Below are 23487 nucleotides of genomic sequence, written 5' to 3'. Positions count from 1 at the left end.
TAAGCGGTTGCTGGCCACAACCCTCCAAACAGTCCAGAAAAAGTTTGAACCTAAATCCAAATTGACGATCTGGAGGAAGACTCAACTGAAGCTTGAACTTTAGTAGTGGTCAATACTTCCTTGCAAATCCACTCTCTAGACGTGCAAAGTGAGTAGAAACACATTTCAAAAGTCTTACAGCTGGAATTACAGTGAAAGATGCTTCTGCACAGTACTGACCCAGTGGGACTGAATACAAATGAACACCTTTAGATTTTGGTCTCCACTTTGCAACTATGCACCACTGTGCTGGTCTATCACATCAGAACCTATGGCTGTTTGTGACTGAAACAAGACAAATTATGAAAAAATGTCCTAAAAATCCACCCTAATACCTAAAGGTTTCTGACAAAATGTGAATACTTCAAGATGTCTGAATAATTTTGTGAAGCATAAAGAGAGACAAACATGCCGACATGTGTTTGAACTTTTTTATTGAATAGTTTAAAGCTGTTATACAGAACTGTATAACTGTACAAAAAGAGAAATACTTGATTCTTCACTTTCCACTTATGCTGCAATGTTGAAAAATAAGGATTTATAAATATAATGATCAGAAAAAAAAAAAAAAATCAAGCAAATACATTCCACCTCAGAGACAATCCATGATTGGTGGGGGTACAGTGGAGGGGTGATTCAGATTCAATCCATATAAACTCATCCATAATTTGATATTGGGAAAAGCTAACTCTTCAGAGGTCAGAGCTTTGCAGAAGGTGATGGACGTTTGGTTGGTTTTAGGGAACATGTCAGACTGATCCTAGTCCAATTAGAGCCAATACCCAGGAGTCTGAGGAGACTGCGCTCTGACCTCTGTTCTCATTCCTCCTGCTCCTGTTTCCATCTATAAAAAGGCACAAAACAGAAACCCCGTTTGCAGAGCTTCAATTTGTAACATACGAGCTAAAGACACCACCAGTTCATCAACAGACCTGCTGCAGATATGCTAAGCGCTCCGCCCCATTCAAGCCTCGCATACTGAGTCAACTGCGGTCCCCGATGATGGCACTGTGACGGTTCAAAGCTCATGTGTGGCTGTACCTTTGTTCTAAACACAGTCCAATCCAGGACCTCCGCCGAACGCCACAGAGTACACACTGCCACATGAAACTGAACAAAATATTCAGACAACAGACGCAGCAAGAGCTTAGTGATTGAGAGGAGACAATCTGAAGTGGTGTAAACAATGTACCAAACACCAGCTGAAACCTGAAAACAGACAGATTGCTTTATAAAAGCAGTCCTGACATGCCATGTAAGCTGATTAAAGCATTCAAACAAACAACAATTGTAGACGTTCAGTGGAAACAAAAAAAAGATTTTTTGATTGAGACAACATGACAGTTTCTTTTAAAATACTGAGGTGAAGAAGAACCTGCCAGAACGCACAGATCAGATCAGTACTGAGTCAACTGGAGCTCCATCAACCTCAGATTCCTTCAATTTTTCTCTTTACTGCAGCGGAACACCTGGAACACACACGGGTTCCATCAGAATGCATCAAGTGTCTTCAGGAAGCACAGTCAGGAATCGAGATTCCCCAAACTCAAAGCTGCTCGTATTTGCTTGCAACAGGAAGCAGGTCAACCTGTGACCACGGAAAGGGGATTTGGTAACAAAATAAATAATCAAAATCAACCCATCCATCCATTTTCTAACACCCTTGTCCCTAATGGGATCGGGAGGGGTGCTGCTGCCTATCTCCAGCTAACGTTCCGGGCGACAGGCGGGGTACAACCTGGACAGGTCGCCAGTCTGTCGCAGGCAAAATCAACCCAACAACAAAAAATACATACATATTTATTTTCTACAAACCAAGATTTAACCGTTTAATAAAGAACACAAAACCTGCAGCAGTAGGGGAGTTGAAACATGCGTCTTATCGGTGAGCAGAGTGGAGCCCCTTACTGATCTGGTTGGGAACGCTTACAGCTGATGAAGTGATGAAGATATGAATCAAATCATAATAGATATCGCTACAGTTTCTTCATTAAACAAAGACATACCTTAGTACTAAGTCGTAACTCTTCAGTATTGGATGTTGATGGTGTCTAACCTTTCAGATATGTGGCTAAAAGTAGCTATTGATATATATAGGCTAAATGCTCTGGAGGAGTGACAGGGAATTCTTTTAAATAATGAATCTGCAATAGGAAGGGTCTTCCAATAAGAACAGACTTGTCTTTGAGAGTGAGAAATGTTCAGGTTTCTGGTTCAATCCAGTGATGAAAAACATGGAAATGAATTTACTTCAGTTTCCAAACTTTTGTCTTTGGATAACTGTGACGACATGCTCTTCAGAAAGCGTAACACTCCGCCATGACGGACGTCAAAACAACCTATCCACATGGTAACTCCTGTAAAGTTTGTGAAAAAACATAGTTGGTAACCTAATATCACTTTCATGTTGTTGGTTGCACTTTAAAAATGGTCAGAGTGTTGTGCACAGGCATAACAAACTGACAAGAAGGAAATCCAAACTTGTTGTGATAAGCCTGACTAGAAAAAGAAGAAGCACAATATTTTTTTGTTATTCTAGCAAAAATAAAATTGGGAAAACAATCATAACTCTGTTCAATGCTCCCGTCTCTCACTTTCTATATCCGTCATGGCGCCTCAACATGATGAGGTGACGCAGCTGCAAAGGGCTAAAACTAGGGGTTGCACCAACTAGTTGATTCCTTATTCTGCAGTGTTCCTTTAGGTGGCTAGTTCACTAATCACAATCATGTGACAAAACTGACACTTCCAAGAAGAAGAAAAATAAGAAACTATGTGAATTTGTCAGATAGTTTGAATTGTATAAAAATGCAATTAAAACTAAGTTACCACAGAGGTAACGGAATAGGGCCATCACATGGTGATGTGATTAGAGCAGACACCCCGCATACAGAGGCCGCAGACGGCAGCCTCTGTTCCTTGCCACATGTCTTCTGCCCCTTTTGTTTTTCTTTTTAAAAAATGGTTTTACGCTTAGAAAAATATTATGACAACATCTGGAGATGTGGTTCAAGCTGCATTCTGAGGATCTGACAGTTTCTGTCTAAGTGGTCTTTTGTCAATATCTGCTGTGAATATTGACAAATATTCCTGCGGAGGAACTCCTTCTCCTTGGACATGTTGTGTGTCTAAGACTGCCTGTAAGCTAATGTGAAGCATTTTCTCTTGTGTTTCTATGACATCAGTGACAGGCGATGTCGACTCAAGTTTTACCATACCAACATCAACAAATATGAAGTCGTGCAACCCCTAGTCCATACCCCTCACTATGCCTTTCGTGGAGCTCCGTTCTTATGATTTTGCTGCTTTATGCAGCAGGTGGTGTGATGCCAGTGGGCTTGGAAGGAGTTACACTTGAACACAGAAAAGGATGAATAGATGAGTGAATGAATTCATGAGTGAATGAACGGAAGGAAGTGGATGTGATCATGGAGCTACTGCAGCTTGGTAAAAAGCACAGTACAAATCTTTGATATTTACAGAGGATACATTCAGACAAAACAGGAGAGGGGGGGTCTGCTCCCCTTTGCGAGGTACATTTGGCACTGCTAATACTCGACCCATCCCCCACACGTTCAGTTTCGCTTCATTCCTTCAACTGTCCTCTCACTGTTACCATTCCGCTTCAGGTGTGATACTTTATAGTGATGGGCCCAGCACAGCAATACTTCAACAGGTGCCAGGCAGATCCAATCCTCCAGCAGCCTGTTCTGCCCCCGCTTTGATGAGCAGGGGTCTTTGGTTCTGAAGGCACATGAGTGCATCTTTCATCAAAACTCTTAGAAACTTCTTTGATAGTTATCCCCTTCTACCCCCGGCAGTGAGCAGGCCTGGCTTTAGGGGGTTGGGGGTGGGGGGGGTGGGGTGGGGTGGGGGTTCTCTGCTCCATGAGTCAATCCAGCTTTCAGTTCGTTGTTCCGACAGAAATGGCGGAAGGCGGCTGGAGTTGGGTGTAAACTCAGATACCTTTGGTGAGATCTGTGATAACGTTGGCCTTTACCAGCTTGCGGAGGAACTCCTTCTCCTTGGCTATGTTGTGTGTCCAAGACTGCAAGGGGGAAAAGTAAGGAAAGAGATTTTAGGTGGATACAGCATCACAAGTCCAGAAGGAAGGTGACCAAGATCTGGACATTCATTAGACTACAATTCTCTGGGTTAGTTTAGCATTTCATTATTCCCATTTCCTCACGATGTGGGGATTTCTATGTACAACAGGTAAAATAAGCATGGAACACATTGCAATTTGCCATAGTAAAAAAATTTCTAAAGGTGCTATTGACATGAATAATCTGGGGTTCCTGAAACACTTGAAAGTTGAATGGGTATAATCACACTTTGCATCAATCTGATGGTTAAATGACCCAAATAACAGATAAAAAATAATAAGCATCTTTGTTGTTGAGCTCTTATGTCCTTTTGTGGAATAGTTTAGCAACAAAAAGGGATGTTGAATTGAAAATGTTGCTTATTTTGTCAATATTTAGTTTTCAATTAAAATGTGATTAATTATTAAGAATTTTAATAAAGTCCCACCACTACTAAAAACCTGTATAAACAATTTTTCTTCCATGTGAATTACTTATGAGTAATCCAAAGGTGGAGCTCGTTTATTTGAATTTGTTGAAAAGGCAACACAAGCTGCTGCACTCTCTCCTTCACATGGCTCCTCAGCTGGAATACAGTCCAAGAAAATCTGCTGTTATCACATCAATGATCAGGCTTAGAGAGAAACCTAATAGAAGTAAATGTTATTTCACTGATGCAGTGATGAGATGTTCTAGCTTTTATTCTAGAATTATTTATTTGGGTATAATTTTTTGTAAAAAAAGAATTCTGATATTCTAATAAGGTAAAAGGGCACTGTTTTGAGGCTAAATGCTTAGAAAGCAAAGAGGAATGAAGGAACAGTGAAGGGTGGTGTAGCTTGATGACAGAACACTGATCTAATCACCTTTTACACTGATACACATCATTTGTTTTGAAACAGCTGGATGAACTGGAAAGTGACTTTGTATCAACTATGAACTGATTCCAGAAGCTTGTGGATCAGACGCAGCGTCACACACTCCACATGGCGTCCATGTGGTACCACAGAGTCAAAGCTGAAGTATCTAACATTTTCATATCAGCGTTTGATGAAGTAAGTGGGATCCCGATATTTGGGTCAGGAATATCGCCCTCTATGACAAACAGTTCCATTCTAAGCAGATGGTTTCACAGCTGCGTGGTTCCTTAGGAGCAAATAATAACCCCAGTGAATGGCTGCAAGTTTGGCTTTTCAGCTTCCAAACAAAGGCGCTCCCATTATTTAGCCTCCTGTGGCAGATGATGACAGTGTTGATGAAGACGACGATAATAAATGCCAAAGGTTCACGGCGAGTTTAGACAAAGGTTATCATCATACTGAGCTCATGGTTTACACTCATCAGCACAGGGGTGACATCTCCGATTCCCCTGCATCCCAGTGTAAACACGCAGAGAAACACTGACGGATTGTGTTGAGAGTGATCAAACGACACACGATGTTATAAAGGCTGATGAAAGATCCCTGGGAAATCATTCCATCTTTTTGTTGCTCTTTTTCATTTCATTAGAAAAGTGGTATCAGATTTGCCATTGTGGAATTTATTAACTCATTATTTTATTAACCCGTTAGCTTTGTCTGAAGGTAGTAATACAAAGAAATAAAGAGGAAAAAAAAAAAATCTGATAACGGCTTTTTTAGGATTTCTCCTCTGTGAAAGCACCAATCACCAGCAATTCAGATGAGTGGAATGCACGTCACATGCACAGTGGTGAGGGCGGCACCGATTGCAATTTTCTGTCCGATTACTGATCTTTAAAAAAATTGATTGGTCGCATACAGGTTTCTCTAACAGCAACGTCTTTGAAACATTTTGGGAACTTGTAAAGGCAAAAAAAAAAACTGGGCACTTGGTTAAACGACTTCTGAATGATTTGTAAGCACTGGGAGAATAAGGCAAAACATTTCCCATCAGCACTACAGGACTAGTTCACGATTTCCAGTGAATTTGATCATCTCCATACTATATTATGAAAAATCTTAGATCAACCTTCAACTGATTTATTATGAAATTGAACAGAAATGATCTAACGCAAAAGCGTCAAGTTTATGAAACATTAACTAGTAGTTTACCTTAATAGCTTTCTGCCCTCAAGATCACCATAAATTTAGACAAATACCACAACACATGGACAAGTTAAGCTGAAATATCCTGTATCTCACAGATTCTTTCAAATTCAGTTCAGTTTATTAATACATCACAAATTCACAATATGTCATATCACTTAAAATAAAAACAAATTTAATCCAGACATATATTCCAATTGATCCTAGATATCAAACAGAGCATCAAGTTCAATTCAGACTGGTAAGAAAGTTGTCTATTTAGGGACTCTGAAGGTTCTTTTCCACAGGAGTGTCTTCAACTGGTCCATTCCTGGTCTGCAGATCTGCTCATTTATTATGATGTGAATTTTATTTATTTAGTTTTTTTAAAATAAAATGTGTAAGTGGCTATTGGTTTACATCTTTTGACTGCATTATTTTAATACAAAAGCCTGCACATTGTTTAACTGATTTCTGTTTTTTTAACAGATGATCTATTGATCCATCTCTTGTTATAATGTCCTGCTGTCCCAACATAGAGTTTTAATAAAACAAGCTAAAAATATTTTTAATAGAAGTTACAACTTTAACTACTTTGCTAAAAATGATAAAGAATCAACAAGAATGTTTTATGCCAATGTTACATAAATGCAGATTTTATCAGCTTCTAGTTTCTTCATAGAACTATTGTTATATTTTCACAATAGAATGACTAAATGTGCCAGCAGTTACATCGATTTAACCTGTCATTAGGTTAAAAATTACAATTTTAAAAACAATGCTTTTTTTTTTTCTTTCTTGCAAATGTTTTATATTTTTTTTCATTTTAAAACCTAAAAATAGAAATAACATGGTGGTTCTTTAGAGATGACAAATTTATGCTGTCTTTTTCCAAAAGCTCACATAACATTAGTTGGTCTGAACAGGTTTTATCTAGCTGGACTGAGGGATAAAATGGCTCTTTGGATTGGGAAGGTTGCAGACTCTGTTGAGAAGTAATATGCCTTCCCATTTTTCATGATTTAAATCAAAGAATTCTGTCATGTCCAGAATAAAAATGGTAGTGAAGATGAAACTCACCTCTTTAATGGCAGACATCTTGACGCTCTCATAATAGTGCAGAGGTGCTTGAGGAGCGGTCATGTCGTAGCCAAAGCCAGCCACCGCCACCTCGTCACAGTTATGTAGTGCCATGGTTATAGCAACTGTTCCCAAAGTTGGAATGTTCTGCAGTAAAAACAGAGAAGTGGTTACAGCACAGGCCTAGAGAAAGACTCACACACACACATTAAAATGCAAACTGCGGGGCGTGCTGTGGTGGCGCAGGGGGTTAGCGCGCCCCACGTTTGGAGGCCTTAGTCCTCGACGCGGACGTCGCGGGTTCGACTCCCGGTCCCGACGACCTTTGCCGCATGTCTTCCCCCCTCTCCTCACCCTCCTTCCTGTCTGCCTACTGTAGAAAAAATACGAGCCACTAGCGCCGCAAAAAAAAAACTCTTCGGAGGAAAAAAAAAAAAAAAATGCAAACTGCATGCCTTCACTAACGCTGGATAAGTACAAAAAAAATCCCCAGATCAAGATCTGGACTGTCATCAAAAGTTAATCACACACACCCCGCTCCACTCTGCCCCCTGAGGAATATTTTCATGCAAATCCTGCAAACAAACAGGCGGACTAGCCACCACATAACCACATCTGGTTGTAAGCCAGAGCAATTAAGACTTCTTATGTTCAATTCTAATTATGACATCTAGATAAGTGAGATAAAGGTCTTTTTCTTTTTCTTTTTGGGTTGTTTCTCAAAATTGCAACTTTAGTTCAAACTTGTGCATTGAGTCCCAGTGTTTCGGAGCGGTATGCCTTCGTTGCTCTGCTGACAGGAAACTGCAGTCAGGCTGTGGCAGGTTTAGTTCCACTCATAACAAAGTGAAAGATTAATAAAAACTTTCTGCTTTCATTTGGACTAAAAATTATTATGACAATGATTTCTGCCTTAATCAAGCAGCCAGACATGCTTCTGTGCCTGTTGTGCACTCCTGGCTTTGTTCTGCTCCACTGCTGCTAACTGAATTTGAGCACTTGGTGATTAACTATTACCTTAAAGATGTGACCCCTGGAGCCCCCACACCCCCACCCTACCTCACCTCCACCCCCCACCAACACAGTTATGTACAAGGTTGAAGTGTGCTTCCTAACCGCCCTGGGCTGCCAGAGATCCTGGCTCTACACATGTTTTGTGTGCATGATTGAGGGAGTGGACATTGGATGGAGGAGGGGGGAAAAAACAACAAAAAAACATCGGCCTTGGACATGCAGGTGGAGGAGAGAGAGTGCAAGGAGGTCCTATTTAAATCATTACCCTGATTTGCAGCCCTCAGGGTTGGTGGAGCTGGACCAACAGCTGGCTAACCTCCTACTGCGTGTTCTAATCGTGATTATTTTATACACACACACACACACACACTCAACATCAAACACATGCAGAACAAATAGATCTCCTCATTAATTTCCATGTCCATAAACACTTACTACAGGATTTAGAGGAGAAATTGGGAAGTGTTATTGGGGAAAACAAAATGTGCCAGATCACATAAGTCTGCAGCCTGAAGTTTACAACACAGCAAGGCAAACACACAAACATGAAACACAAACTCATTATCTCCTCATTTCACACACACACACACACACACACACGCACGCACAAGCATAAAGCCACATGTTTAACACATGTTGCAGGGTGAAGTTCATGTAGGGGTGTTGTGGTAGCCCCACAGGGCAGAGTTAGGCTGATACACTCCTCATGCTGCCTCTAATTCTCTAACTATATCCCCCTGCAAAGCACACACAAAGTATCTGCAAATGCAACATATGCTACAATTCTATTAGGAAAAGAAATATTAAAATTATTTCGGTCAACTCTGAACCCACAATTATTTTGACTATTATTCACAGAGTTTGGAAGCAAAATACACTTGCTGCATTTAGAAGAGAACAGTGCATTTAACATGACATTTTTCCCTGAAACTTCTTGTACAATCTTTCCTCAAAGCACCGTATTTTTCGGACTATAAGCCGCTACTTTTTTCCCACGCTCTGAACCATGCGGCTTACAGCCTGGTGCGGCTTTTCTGTCGATTTTTCTTCAACCGCAAGGGGCCTCTATAGCAGGAAGTGAATCACTTTCTGCTTTTGGAAGTCAAAATTGGAAATCAAAGAAGAAAGTGCTGATTTTCCTTTAGAACAAGCAGCAGACACGACAGAGAAATGTTTTCAAACTCATACCCCCTCATCATGGAAACAACACGAAGAATGTGTTAGAATATGATGCCGCTTTTAAGTTGAAGGCTATCGATCTGGCAGTACAGATCGATAGCTGATGCACGTAAGCTCGGCGTGAACGAATCCATGGTTCAGCGTTGGGGATGCAGGGCTGCGTCATTAATAGCAGATTTATTAAGGATGCAGCCCTCTGCTGTGTCCTTGTGAAAAACAGAGAGAGGGGGAGATACCAGCGACTTATATATGTAAGTTTCCAGTTGTTTTTTTAAACTTTGTGGGTGCGGCTTATAGTGAGGTGCGCTTTATAGTCTGGAAAATACTATAAAGACTATAAATACTGTAAAGACATTATTAAAAAAATAAAACTAATAAGAGTCTAACATCTTCTGGGGAAAAAAAATACTGGAAATCAATTAAAAATATCTAAGAACTAAACTGCAGAAGAAATAAACATTTTTTAAATAATCATAACTAACTAAACATCAACTTATTTGACAAATCAAATTTCTTCACACATTTATCCAAGGTACATTTATTTTTGTGTATGAAAATGTAGGTGAAAATCACTTCCTTTATAAGTAAGGATGGCAATAATACTGGTATCAGCCTGTATTAGTGATTTTTTAAACACCTATTAGTATCAGTATAATAAATAAAACTCTATTTTATTTTAAAATCTATGGATTTTATTTGAATCTGGTTGTCGTTTTATTCTGGAGGGGAGGAGATTGATCATGTGTTTGTTTGGTAATACGACAGGGTGCAGAGCAGGACTGTGGGGAGTTTAACTGAAGCAGAGGTGAAGTCAGCAGTGTGGTTGTTTCTTTAAAGATGGTGAAAGGTTACTGATGTGCATATAAAAATATATAATATATATTGGTGAATATTGCTGTGGGCCATAACAACAAAACTCATATTGGATATTGGCCCAAATTTTCATATTGGTGAATCCATACTTATTAGTCAGTCAAAGGTTACTGTGTTTAACTTCAGGTGGCTGCCCAGATTTGTTGAGTTACAAGGTAAAGCAGTTATCACCGAGTAACAAAACTCCCATTATGGGTTTTTCCATCAGTGTCTGTCTAACTCTTAAGGGTTCATTCACACTGGCCCTGTTTAGTCCATTTTAATCCATGAAGTCCGGTTCGTTTTGGGAGGTGTGAATGCGGAATCAAACTCTGACAGGGACTGAAAAAAAAAAAACTAAGTGTGGTCTACCTAAAAACCAGGTCTCCATTTGGTTTAAGTGAACTCTAGTGCAATTCCAATGCATATGTGAACACCAAGCGGACCGGACACCGCTCCAACAGCAGGAAGCCGACTATAGCACAGGGCATTCTGGGTAAATACAACCAAAACAAACGCATATCTGTCTAGTGTTAGCAGGAGAAATGGCTCGTAGTCAGAAATGGAGTGACGAGGAGGTAAAGGCCCATGTACAAATAAATCTTACAACTAAAATCTGACGCAACACCATTTTTGTTTACATTTCATGAAGGAGGAAATTGCGCTCGTGTCATTTCCTTTAGCGGTTGTTGGTGCAGTTTCATTCCCAACTTTTTGAAACTACCTGGAATGAGTTGACTGACGCTGCTATTGCTCCCCTTCTCCCTTCTTTTGCTAGTTTGTTGACTTTTCAAATTATGACCGCTCTGAGCATATAGGTTCAGCCTTGAAAGGGACACAAATACTTCAAGTATCCAATTAAAAGAAATGTTACAACTGTGAAAAGACGTGAATCTGGCACTTTGAGCATCTTACCCCTTTCCCCATTAAACCATTGTTAAATGGCAGGCCTATGAACTGGAATGCAGCCTCTTGGATGAAGTATGGGTTGAGGATCCTCATTTCAGCTGGCTTCCGAGGCACATGCTGAGCTACAGACTTCCAGAAGCCCTCCATACGATTCTTGATTGTTGAAAAGGAAGCAGGGGAGAAAAAGAGAACATTGTACATTAGTCATTTAGAACATCAGTGGTAGACTACTTTTTGTCCCAGCCAGACAAATTAATGGAAACATGACTCAACTGTAGACAGGCGATGAGGTTCACTGAGAAAACATGACAGCACACTTACCTATGTAGAACTGACATAAAACACAGAAGCTAAGCAGGAGCCAAGGCCTTTCTACTACTCATTAAGGAAATGGCTTTCTGGCCTTTAATGGATGTTGTAAGGACGGAGGACACGCAGGGCATCTGCTATTATGAGCTGTCAGAAAATAGGTCTAACAGCCTGAGAGGGCTGTCAACGTCCTGGAGGCTTTAGAAGTTACTAAAATACAGAAACATCCTTTGAAAGTTTAGTAGACTTAAGAAAATGCTCAGGAATAATAAGTATTTAATGTATTCCCATTCTTCTAAAACTATACCTTTTGATGTTGCTCACAAATTTAAATATCACCTGGTATTTGTCATGTCTAAACTGACTGTTAAACTGATCTCTATCAATTCACAGTAGGATTTTATTCTTCTGAATTTGGCTTGGCACTGATTTCTAAGAGAAAAAAAGAATGTTTTGCTTCTTGAATATTGTCACTTTCCCAAAATAATGGTCAAAAGTAATTTTTTTGCCAAAAGTGATTTTTTTTTCCCTTTTTGTGGGCACAGATCGGTGGTGATTTTTGTAGACAGAGACACTTATGGCAAAAAATTACTTTGGCTATTATTTTAGGAAGGTGACAGTCATTGGATATACCATGGATAACAACCACTTCAGATTGATGATATACAGCACCACAATTTTTCAATTTGTCTATCAACCTCAATCTAATTCATTCTTTATAACACCATCAGTTCAGTGAAATCTAATACAACCAATCAATCAAATTCAGGCTTTTTCACATAAGATTTTGCAGATTTTGTCACTGAGCAGAAACCTGAAAACAATTTTCACCCTGATCTGTTACACGTGTCTAAAAAGTATAGCAAAAAACAAAAGACAAAAAGACTGGATGTACCAATTATTGTGTAATAGCTTTTTGAGTTCTCAATATGACTAGAAATTCAGTGTACAACGATTGCAGTTTTCTGGCCTACTAGCAATCTTTTAAAATCCTGATCTGCTGATTCCAATTTTAGTGGTTTTTTTGTTTGTCATAAAAGCCTCTAAATATAGTGAAAAAGTTACTAAGTTGGCAACAGTGGAAGACTATTGGTGACAGCGCACGTGGAGACATGACCTGGTGGGCGGTTTTGTCAGTCAATCCACTGTCTATGCAGAGCCAAAGACGATATGGATGGATGGATGAATCTATATACATCTACATACAGTATGTACCTATACACATATGTACACATGTATATATATATGTATATTATTGAGCTGTCTTCCTTTATCTTCCCCATCTTGAAGAGAGGCAAAGAGAATTAGGTCTCTGAGTCACTTAACACCATGTTCAACTTAAAACAGTAGGGTTGGTCTTAAAAAAAATCACTCATGTTTATGCCTAAGGATTTTATTTTTTATTAAATAAAAAATAAAATATACATATACATACATGTATATGTATATACATGTATATGTATACACATGTGTACATATGTACACATATGTATACATATACTGTACATGTGTACATGTATATGTACACATGTACATGTATATGTACACATGCCTGTGGTTAACACAGGCATGTTTATATATGTGTACATATACACATATATAAACATGCACACATACTGTATATACATATACACATTGTTACAGCCAGTGGCCTTGTATGTTTTCTTTTTCCTCTTCCGTTTCTGTATATCTGCAGCTTTCCAACCAAATTGATTCCACTGGGAAATGGATGCAGCCCTCATCCTCCTTTGCCACTCCCTGTGGCCTACCGCAGAGCTGATTGGCTCACCAATTATCAGCTCCACCAATCCCTGATGAGGTCTCCCTTTTTAAACCCAAGTCTTCCCAGGAGAAGGCGTGGCTGATTCTTTGTTCAGACAGCTTGCCACTTTGCTGGGTGTTTGTTGACAGCTGTACACAGCATTGTCTTTTTGTGAGCTTTTCTAAATCTTTGTTACCTTTGATAGTCCCTGTGGGGGCTTTGTATGTAAGCTTATAGTAGCCTATAGAGTTTTGTTGTTTTTTGTTTAACCTTAGGTTTTTGGTTCAGTTCTGTTTGGTTAAGATCTTTGGTTTACAACTCTGGTTGTTTTGTGGATATTGTTTTATTTAGTATTTTTGGTTATAAGACCCTAACTTTTGATTGTAGTTGATTTTTACCTTTTTATTTTGTTAAACCCAAACAATAAACCCCAAATTGTTAAACCTTTAACATCTAGGTTTCTTTAATTTAACTTCTCCTTCCCCCTGGCTGAGCTGAGTCGTAACAACATACATAAATTACTACAGTAGCGCCTGCAATCAGTCAGAAAACATCTAGCTTTAAAACAATGCTATGCTACAGGAAGGAAGGACGACTTACGGCAATGAATCTGAAAAACTGAATTAGTTTCTCATGTATGTAAAGAAAAAGCATTGTAGACTTCTTTCAATCAGCTGTCTGGCAGTGCACAGCAACAGGTGGGAGACTGCAGCAGTATGCTCCTCCATACTCCACAGACCTGGACAAAATTCCAGACCGACATGTTCTCTGGAACCCCCTGAAGTGACTTTAAACCAGAAGAATGTAACATTTCAGCCATTTTAAAATCGTAACTTTTTCAAACCTTTTTTTATTTTCGTACCCGTAACTGGCCAACACATAACTACTAGCATGTGCTTTGATGATAATTTCACTGGCTCTTCATTTTAACATCATTTTAATGATTTTTTAAAATTCTTTTTAAATTAAATATAAGTCTAGTTGTCAAATCTGTTGCACTCCAAGGAAAGGAGCTGGAAACAATCCGGTACTGTGTGATGGTCTTTCCTGATGATGTGGATTCCTAAAAGCAAAAAGCTAATAAAGTGAGTCCATGTAAATGGGAATCACCTGTTCAAACAACCGAGCACCCACCGTGCCACCTTTGATACAACACTGTACGTCTCCTGAAAAGAGAGAAAGTGTGTGTGTGTGTGTGTATGGTGGTTAACACAGGCAGTAGCAACAAGTCTGCTGACTTTGTGGCTTCACTTTGAATGTGTGCCCAGCTCTGAGCCTTTTGCGAGCTGCAACAGGAACAGCAGCTCATCTCTCCTGTCAACACAGCTTGTGTTTGCCAGGAATCTCTTTAGCTGCACTACTTAAATGTCTGTGTGAACTGAGTAAAGAGAGTGATGCTGCTTTTTTCCCCCTTTATTCTAGGAAAGAGAGAAACTCATAACACACACCCGTAAGCTCTACAGAGTAATGAGCCAACGTACACAGACAAATATCACAGGGCGGAAATCTTTTTGAAGACTTAAAAGCAAGGGTACAGGTGGTTTTCAGAATTATGCAGACATTTAGAATGGAATGATTCAATGTTGTTAGAAGGGAGGGAGGTTGTAAAAAAATAAAAAATTAAATAAAGGTAGTGTTATGAGAAGTGTTTTGGGGAAAAAGCTGCAGGACGATTGTTAATTCTCAAATAAAGACACAACAAGGCTTACGGTGAAGTAAACATAATTTTGGGATAGGAAATGTTCCCCCCCAGGGGCGTTTTTAGGATCTTGAAACATTGGGGCCCAGACCCCTTCTTCCTCCTGTTCCCTCTTTTAAAAAAAAAGCTCTTTCAAGTCTGTGTCTATCCATATTTCAAACTACCATTGTTATATTTTGTTTGTGTGATCATTCTATTAGCTATGTTATATAAAATTTCATTACATATGGGTTATGTAAAAAATAACATGTGCAGTCACAACAAATTTCTGTCAGCAAGGCAAAAGTTTGTCCATCCATTTTCTGTTCACCCTTGTCCCTAATGGGGTCGGGAGAGTTGTTGGTGCCTATCTCCAGCTACGTTCCGGGCAAGAGGCAGGTACACCCTGGACAAGTCGCCAGTCTGTCGCAGGGCAACACAAAGACATACAGGACAAACAACCATTCACACACCCACTCACCCCTAGGGAGAATTTAGAGAGACCAATTAACCTAACAGTCATGTTTTTGGACTGTGGGAGGAAGCCGGAGAGAACTCACGCATGCACAGGGAGAACATGCAAACCCCATGCAGAAAGACCTCGGGCCGGGAATCGAACCCAGGACCTTCTTGCTGCAAGGCAACAGTGCTACCAACTGCGCCACTGTGCAGTTTATATATAAAAGTTTATATATATATATTATTTGCAGCAGTAATATATATACTGTATATATATATATATATACAGTATATATACAGTATATACATATATATATTACTGCTGCTATATTATTTTTTTTAAGTCAGCAAAACATACTCTGAGTACTTGCTCAATTTACATAAGAGATTAGGGGTGCACAGATTTTTTGGCCAGCTGATTTATTGGTGCCGATTTCCTCAATTTTGGTAGATTAATGATTGGCTGATACACGAGAAGCCTATCTTATCCATTGTTTTTATATACTTCAGCAAAGGTCTAAAAATCACCCACTGTCCTCTTCTGCTCTGCTGTGAGAGGTTCTGACTGACTGAACCACCCATACATGTTTGCAGTTAACAACAGTCACCTCACTGTTACCAACTCAGCGACTTTCTTGCTATTTCTAGTGATACTTCAGACAAAAAATGAATAAATAAATAAAAATTGGTATCGTACAGCATTGGCATTGGCAGGTCAGGATTTTTAAAGATCAGTGATCGACCAGAAAACTGCAGTCAGTGCAGCCCTACAAGAGACGATTTAAAATTGTGACCAAGGCTCCTCTGTTTTTGCTACCGACAGATGACTCTGAACTGTGCTAATGGAACTGCTGTGTTCAGGTATAAAGAGACATCTGCCCCACCGAGGGAAGTAAAAACACCAGATGGAAGGTTGATTGCAGTCAGAACACTATTTGAGCTCTGTTAGTGCCAGAATTCAATGCCCTCTCAGTAGCTGCAACACTTTTGGGTGGTGAAAACAAACTCAGCTGAGTATAAAATCGTAAATGGTTTGTACTTGTATAGCTGTTTATCAAGTCCAGACGAACCGAAAGAGCTTCACACTACAGTACATTCAGTGAATCAATCATTCACATTCTGATTGTGGCAAGCTGCTGGATGGTAGCCACAGATCGTTCATGGCCACAAAATAAAACTACTTTTTTCAAATAACATTGCATTAAAAAAAAAAATAAACATTTTAATTACTACACACTACCTTCTAGTAATGCCAGTTGTCAGGTCAAAAAACAGCAACTATTCATCACAAACTCCCCTTTAAAATGAAATACACATTACACTCAAATGCATTCCCAGGCTACGTTTCCACCTGAAGTGACCCAAATATGATTTTTTTTTTTTTTTTGCTCTTTTCATGACGGTCTGAACAACACAGATCATTTTTTTACAAATGTGACCCAAACCACTTGGACATGTGTTTTAAATCCGATACATATTCAATCTTTTCAAATGTGACCCGAGTCTGTACGGCCAGGTCGCATTCATCCAACCTAAACATCACTGATACGCGACAAATGTTTACTATTCTGCGTCCTGATATGTGCAAGCGGGAAGAAAAACAAACATGGCAAACCATGATGAGGATTAAGTTGTTAATGTGTTGGACAAATTTAAAAACGTACGATAAGCTCTTCCCCTCCGTTAGCATCCGTGTTTACTTACGCAAACACTGAGCATTTCTTTTTTAGACAAGTTTCTTTATTTTTCCAACTCAGAATTCACAAAAAAACTGGAATTGAGCATTAAATCCTGCAGTGTGAATGTAGTCCAAGTTACAATGCAAGATCCCCCCAACAAAATTTAAAATGACTGGATAATTTTAGCACATTTATTGACCACTGCCTCAGGAAGCTTCTGTTGATAAATGAGCAGCTGTGTTCTCGGATTGATGCTACAGAAGCTCTACAGTGACAAACGGTGCAGGAATAATATTCAGTAAACCGGTTGGCACACATATTGCCACCTAGTGGTCATTTCATGTAACTGTTTGAAGAAGTATAGTTTAATTTACCCATTTTCTTCAAGTCTTCTTACCTGTTTATTTTTACCTGTGATGTATGTATGATTTACCACTGATAATTCCAGCCAGATAAACGTGTCGTACTCTGAAAGGATCTTTTTTGTACTCAGTCGATCTGACACTGGTTGAATAGACACTGACAATCTCCTATGATCTCTATAACTCCACACACACAGGCAACAGTGTGTTTTTACCTCATCACTCTTCTATTCCTCACCTTTTTCTTGAGAATCTTGTACTTTATCCCTTTTTTCATCTTCATCCCTACCTTTGTATTCTGAACATAAGAAAATGTAATTATTGAATTTCACATAAAGTAGAAAACAAGCTAATAACCAGAACATAACGGTACACTAGAAGTAAGTGAATAACTATATTTAAGAACATTTTACTATTGGATTACACAACAAAGTGGAAACATGTGAACTCTCCTGACATGACAATCATTTTGTGGCCTCATCTCAGATCACCTGGCAACTTTCTCACCTGCATCCATTTATTTCCCCTGTCACTTCTAGACTTCTGTCTTCCACTGTGTTCTACATTCTAAAAAACAAACACAGAAAAATCAAAATATTGCTCTACATATGACAGTGAAAATTCAGCTCAGAAAATTGAGCTGAATGTAACAAGTTGCATGAATTAAAGTTAATTTAGAATCACATTGTGCTCAATATTTCTATTAATCTGATATAAAATGTCTCCATTGCATATGAAAAAATTACTAAAAACTATTTCAGGTAGTAAATGCCCCTGTCATTTCTAATGCCTAGTTCATTTTCATAACCTGACAGACGACACTTGATGATAAATCTCAGGTAAAATGGTTTTGGTCGAACATTGTGTGGTGTCTGGCCAAACACACACTGATTCCACTCACCAGCATTCAGATTCCAGACAGGAACTCCCCTAAAACCTTGCAATACCATATGAGACTTTAGAGTAAAGAAACATGGCAGACGATTTAGAGGAAATGGAGAGAGTTTGGTGAATTCTCGTAAGTGATAAAAAATGTTGGATAAAAGAGTGGAGCAGGGGAGCAGAGGTATCTGGCTAGTGTTCTAGCCTCTCCACTGATGTTACATGTATCAGTGATATGAGGGATTTCTTTAAAATGCCAAGTGCCGATGAGGCGTGGCAATCTTAGGCACTTGGTAAAAGGATTTTATTACAATTCGCCAATGAGCAATCAACTTTAACCTTTTCTTAATTAAGGTGTTAAGTCAGCATCGCTAGCTTGATGAGTTATTGCTGTACTTCCATCTCTGGGTCGAAACGTAGAACATAGAGCCCCACATTTCTTCTATTGCAGATTTCCTTTCAATTTCACATATACTGTACATATGTCAGTTTTTTTTTAGCTTTATTCTAGTAATTAATCGTTAAAATACGTTAGAAAAATAATGGCTTATAGGGTGTCCTAATGTTTTTTTCATATCTGTATGTCAATAAGGTGTGTGGTGTGAGGCATTTATTCCTGACAAAATTTAAGAAAGTCATGAGGATAAATCCACATTGAGGTTTTTCTACCCACAAGAATGCGACGCCAACATAGTTTTCTGCTTAGATCGTTAAACCTAGATTAATGAGTGTCATCTGTAGAACATTGCAAGAACAACAACAACATTTACCTCTCCAGCTTGACAACCACATGTCAAGACCTTAGAACAAAATAAACATCTTGGTATGAATGAACAATGAATCCCAGGTTTACAAGTTCAGTTCAACAAATTAATTCAAGGAGATTGACTCATCTAGAAAGGAAAGGCTGGACTCCACATTAACACTCCTGTCTGTGTGAAAGCATCTACCAAAAGAGGCAACAAACAACCTGAAGAAAGGTGATTCTTTAGCATCGCTAGCTTGATGAGCTGCGTTGCTGTAATTAAAGCACGCTGCACACCACGAGCGCTGCATTACGGAACTTCAAATTGTCACTTTCTTAATAAGTCTTTTTTTTGCCTAAAATTGTCTTTTGGCAACCAAGAGGTGGTGATTGTTTTGCTAAAAATCCATTTTGACAAATCATAGGTCACTTTTTGAGGAAGGTGAGAAAATGTGAGCTTTGGTCAAATGCAGTCATCCAATGATACCAGCAATGGCACAGTCTACCATAACAAACATAAATAAACCACTTGCTACAGTAAAATTAATTAACTATACCATAAAATGTTCACCAAGTGGAATTTATGTTCTGTTTAGGAGCACTGAAGCTCTCAGGGCAGGTTTGAAAAGGCTCACTGTTATCTGTGTTAAATTATTGGAAATAAAGAGATTACCAGAGGATTATCAGGAGAAAGCTGTTAAGTTTTGCAATATATAAAGATGGATCCTTTTAATTATCCTTATTCATTTTCATTTAACGATGACAGTCATAGGATCCATTAACATTGGTGGAGTCTTCAAAGAGGAAAAGTTACACAAATAAAGATAGTTTGTATAAGCCAGAAACCTCTGAGCATGCCATTACTGTGTTTGCCAAACTGTATCTAATAACACTCGAGTTCCTCTATAGCAGTGTTGTCATCAAGAGCTGTAGCTTTATAAAGGCTAAGCGTACCTGCCATGCAATCTCAAAGCTGAAGGACAATCAAAGCTTCAGAAACCATCAAATAAAGACTTTAAAGCAACGGATTAGTGCAGACAATAGTTTGGGTGAGGTAAAAATCCTACAAGGAGAAGCGAAACCGGCGACCAAACTAAAGGAAACAGTGATCCAGCCTGAATGGAAGAGTGACGAGGAAAAAAAAAAGTCAAAAGTTACAACGTTGATGAAGTTCCTAAATAAGGCTGGGCATGCCCATTATCCCTTGCATCCTTTTCCTGTCACATAAAATTAAATACATGCTTTCCAAAAAAGACGTAAAATGTCTAAATAAGTAAACTGTACAATTTCTAGCCTTGCTTTTACAGCTTAAAGTGTAGTTAGGTTCCACTGCGGCTTAAATTTCTTTGTGGCACAAGCCAATGAAACCCGACTCCCGTTTTAACAAAAATGTTCCTCTGTGTCAAATGAAACAGATAGCTCAATATATGGCTCCTCTGGGGCTGAGGGAAATTACAGCAGCCATGAACAGGGCTGAAACACTGTAGATAAGGGAGGGAGGCTTTCCTTCATATATGCTGGTTCCTACAGGTGGTTTTAAAGCCTTATTCTGTAAACAGACTTCGAGGAGGGGAGCTTAACTGTCTTCACATCAGGCACGGTATGTGTTCGCTTTTAAAGTTATGGCCTAATTTTGAAAATTGTCTACAATAATTGGCTAATACATCTGGAGAGGCAGACGTGTTCGCATCCTAGACAACTATCGAACTGTTTGGCTCTAACTGGGTTCTTCAATCCTGTAAACAACTGGGTGAGGATGTGGTTGTGTTGGCTTTTTATGAAGTGGATAACTTAAATGAGGAGGACTGAATTCCGGAAGGCTGACTTGAAGCAATTTAAAAACCAAAACAGCAGCAAAGAACATAGAACAATCCCAATTAAGGTTGTCTGGAGGTCTTTAGGGGTGAGTATGCAGAGAGCATTTGGATTTACAAGGTGCAGTTTCTCACTACATACAAGTTCCACTGAAGAGGAATCATTACAGAGAGATTGTTTGAAAGGGCAAACAGAAAGGTGTTAAAAGGTCAGGTGCACAGCAGGAGGGATTACAGTTGGTGAAATCAAGAGCGATGAAATTCCAAGCATTTTTGGTCTTTTGTTCGTCTGGCATCTGAAACACACCAATTTGTCTCTGGTGTCTTTTGACACATACCATGACCTCTGTCTCCACAGAGGTCACAGTGCTTTCCCAGTTCCTGCCTCTCTCTGGGTTATCCGGTGTGTGAAACCCACTCCCATGACAGCGAGCGTAAAAACACAGCAAACACTTCACAACATTGTTAGCCTGAGGACCTCTGTGTGCAGCACGGCTTTCTGGGAAATGGGTAAAAATCAATTCCCATTTTTGGCTCAACTCCTTTTTGTTGCGTGGTCGTTTAACCACTATAATTTGCCCATATTTTTGGTTATATGGTCACTATTGTAATTAAACAAAAAAACTTTTTATATTACAATACAAAAAAGAAGTTAACTTCACTTCAACTATATCACACAACAGAACATGTGGTTTCCCCTATACAAGTAAAAATTTACATTTACATTTCCTTGTAAGGCTTTATGATTATAACATTTTATCTCTTTTTTCTTATTTTATTAGAAATTTTAACCAAGAAGAGCACAAATGGGCACCACGTCAGCCTAGGAGTGTGTGTGTTTGCACGAATGTTTCAACTTCATCCAGAAAGCCAGCTGCAGTAGACGAGACTCACACACGCAAAAATTCTTGTACTTTTTATTGGTTCAAGGATTTTGTATCGACTTCCATTCTTTTTAGCTGCTGCCTTAACCCAGACATTGTCCATAACCTGGACCATTACAAGTACTGTATATCCCCAACTCAAACCTTAACAAAAACTTAATTCACACCATTGAAAAAAACTGAATACTGGGGAAATCTCTTTCTACAAATGACCTCCCTTTATTGGTGAAAATGGCTATAATTGTTCTCTAATAAGTTGAACACACAGCCAAAACTTCTTAACAAAATTATAGTTAGTTTCATAACCATAATTTTAAGCAACTGTTTACGTCCAGATTTTGCCTATTCTGGTGCAGAATTTTGATGCACGTCAATGACGTAAAAGTCAAAATGATAAACTGTGGGAGTAGCCCAATGGTTTTATTATTTCTGCAAAGCACACAATCCAGTTAGAACACCTGGTGTAAAGCTCCATCATGATGTGCAAAATGTTGATCCTAAAACCATCAGCACGTACTGTGCCTGGTGTACCTTGTGAAATTTAAGCTTAGCACAAACGCCAAGAGTTTTATTTTTAAAAGCCCTTTTAATTAACAACATCCACGCAGCACGTTAGTCAGCCGTTTTGTGCTAAAAAATTTTGTTTACGAGTATGTAAATATTTACGACTGCATGTATCCATGTTTTTTGGAGATGCTTACCAGATGTTTATTCTTAAAAAGATCTGCCTAGACACCTACACTGCGCCTCGGTGACAAGAGTTATAGTCAACGTTTTGGATCAGAAATGTCAGGCTTATTAATTTTAAAAATCTGGATAGTACACGGAGATTACCAGAGGTTTATGATTGTAATATTTAAGAAAACAAAAGTTCATCAAGAAGTTTGTGATACCTGGTTCAACTTTTCAGTAATTCCTTGGAAACTCTCTTTCCAACACTGCCAAGGAAATGGCAGTGTTGAAATGTTTTTACGATCCTAGTCCTCTTACAACATTTAGCTACCTCTAAGGAGGAACCCCTGCCTCTATTTCTATTAAAGGAGAAGTGCTCTCTTCCTCAAATTGTCTGCATCCATCATTCATCTTTCGGCCCCGGAGTGAGCAGGGAAAGCTCCTGTAAACAAACAGCAGGGAGAGAACACCGACCCTCCACCTTCAAACCCCGTGTTTACAACCAGCTGTATATCCTTCGATGGTTCTGTTTAAGAATAACCCCGCATATACAAACAGCTGTGGTTGCAAGTGCATTAACGGCCTGTGAGAATTCAAGGTAAAAAAACCCTGAAATTAAGACACTGAGAAAAAAAAAAGTTTCGGTATCAACGAGTGTGGAGATGGTGTTTGAGCACATGTGTAAACAGCATCCAACGGCACAATAAGGCAGGCTGTTGCAAACGTCGGGTCAGACTTTGGAGGAGTGACAAAGCTGAGTCGTAGAATGATTGCCGCGGTAATGAGGGATTCAGGAAGCCTTTTGATGCCGCACCACTGATTATGTATGCAGTCCACAACAGACCTGGATGCTGATCGGATCCAAACCGGGAGTCGTCCTGAAAATCCCCCCCCCCCAGTTTGCAGGTTTGTGAATGAAAGAGCTGGCGGGAGCTTACATGTGTTTGTTTGGCAGAGTATACAGAACACTAAATGGCAGATTTGGAAATTTCCCCTCTTAACTGGATTCAGCTCAGACTTCCAACCCTGCACTCCAGG

At 39.2% G+C, this 23487-nt stretch overlaps 1 protein-coding gene across 7 annotated transcripts in view; it reads right to left on the bottom strand.

Annotated features, from left to right (window-relative positions):
• Positions 1 to 456: 456 nt before the first annotated feature.
• Positions 457 to 23487, bottom strand: part of st3gal3b (ST3 beta-galactoside alpha-2,3-sialyltransferase 3b) — a 76424-nt gene continuing 53393 nt past the window's right edge. For 4 of the 7 annotated variants that reach the window (XM_032565264.1, XM_032565265.1, XM_032565266.1 and 1 more), the window contains 5 exons: positions 17960 to 18019; positions 17691 to 17750; positions 11210 to 11356; positions 7250 to 7396; positions 457 to 4087 (listed from right to left, as the gene is read on the bottom strand). In XM_032565264.1, coding sequence (XP_032421155.1) covers positions 3998 to 4087; positions 7250 to 7396; positions 11210 to 11356; positions 17691 to 17750; positions 17960 to 18019 — 504 coding nt within the window. In that variant the 3' untranslated portion in view covers positions 457 to 3997. The remainder of the gene's footprint in view (positions 4088 to 7249; positions 7397 to 11209; positions 11357 to 17690; positions 17751 to 17959; positions 18020 to 23487) is intronic. The other 3 variants (XM_032565267.1, XM_032565268.1, XM_032565269.1) reach the window with 1 other exon arrangement.

The sequence above is a fragment of the Xiphophorus hellerii genome, chromosome 6 (assembly GCF_003331165.1).
Source record: "Xiphophorus hellerii strain 12219 chromosome 6, Xiphophorus_hellerii-4.1, whole genome shotgun sequence".
NCBI classification, from domain to species: domain Eukaryota; kingdom Metazoa; phylum Chordata; class Actinopteri; order Cyprinodontiformes; family Poeciliidae; genus Xiphophorus; species Xiphophorus hellerii.
The sequence above is the reverse complement of the archived record's forward strand: the minus strand, read 5'-3'. Positions and strand labels throughout refer to the sequence as shown.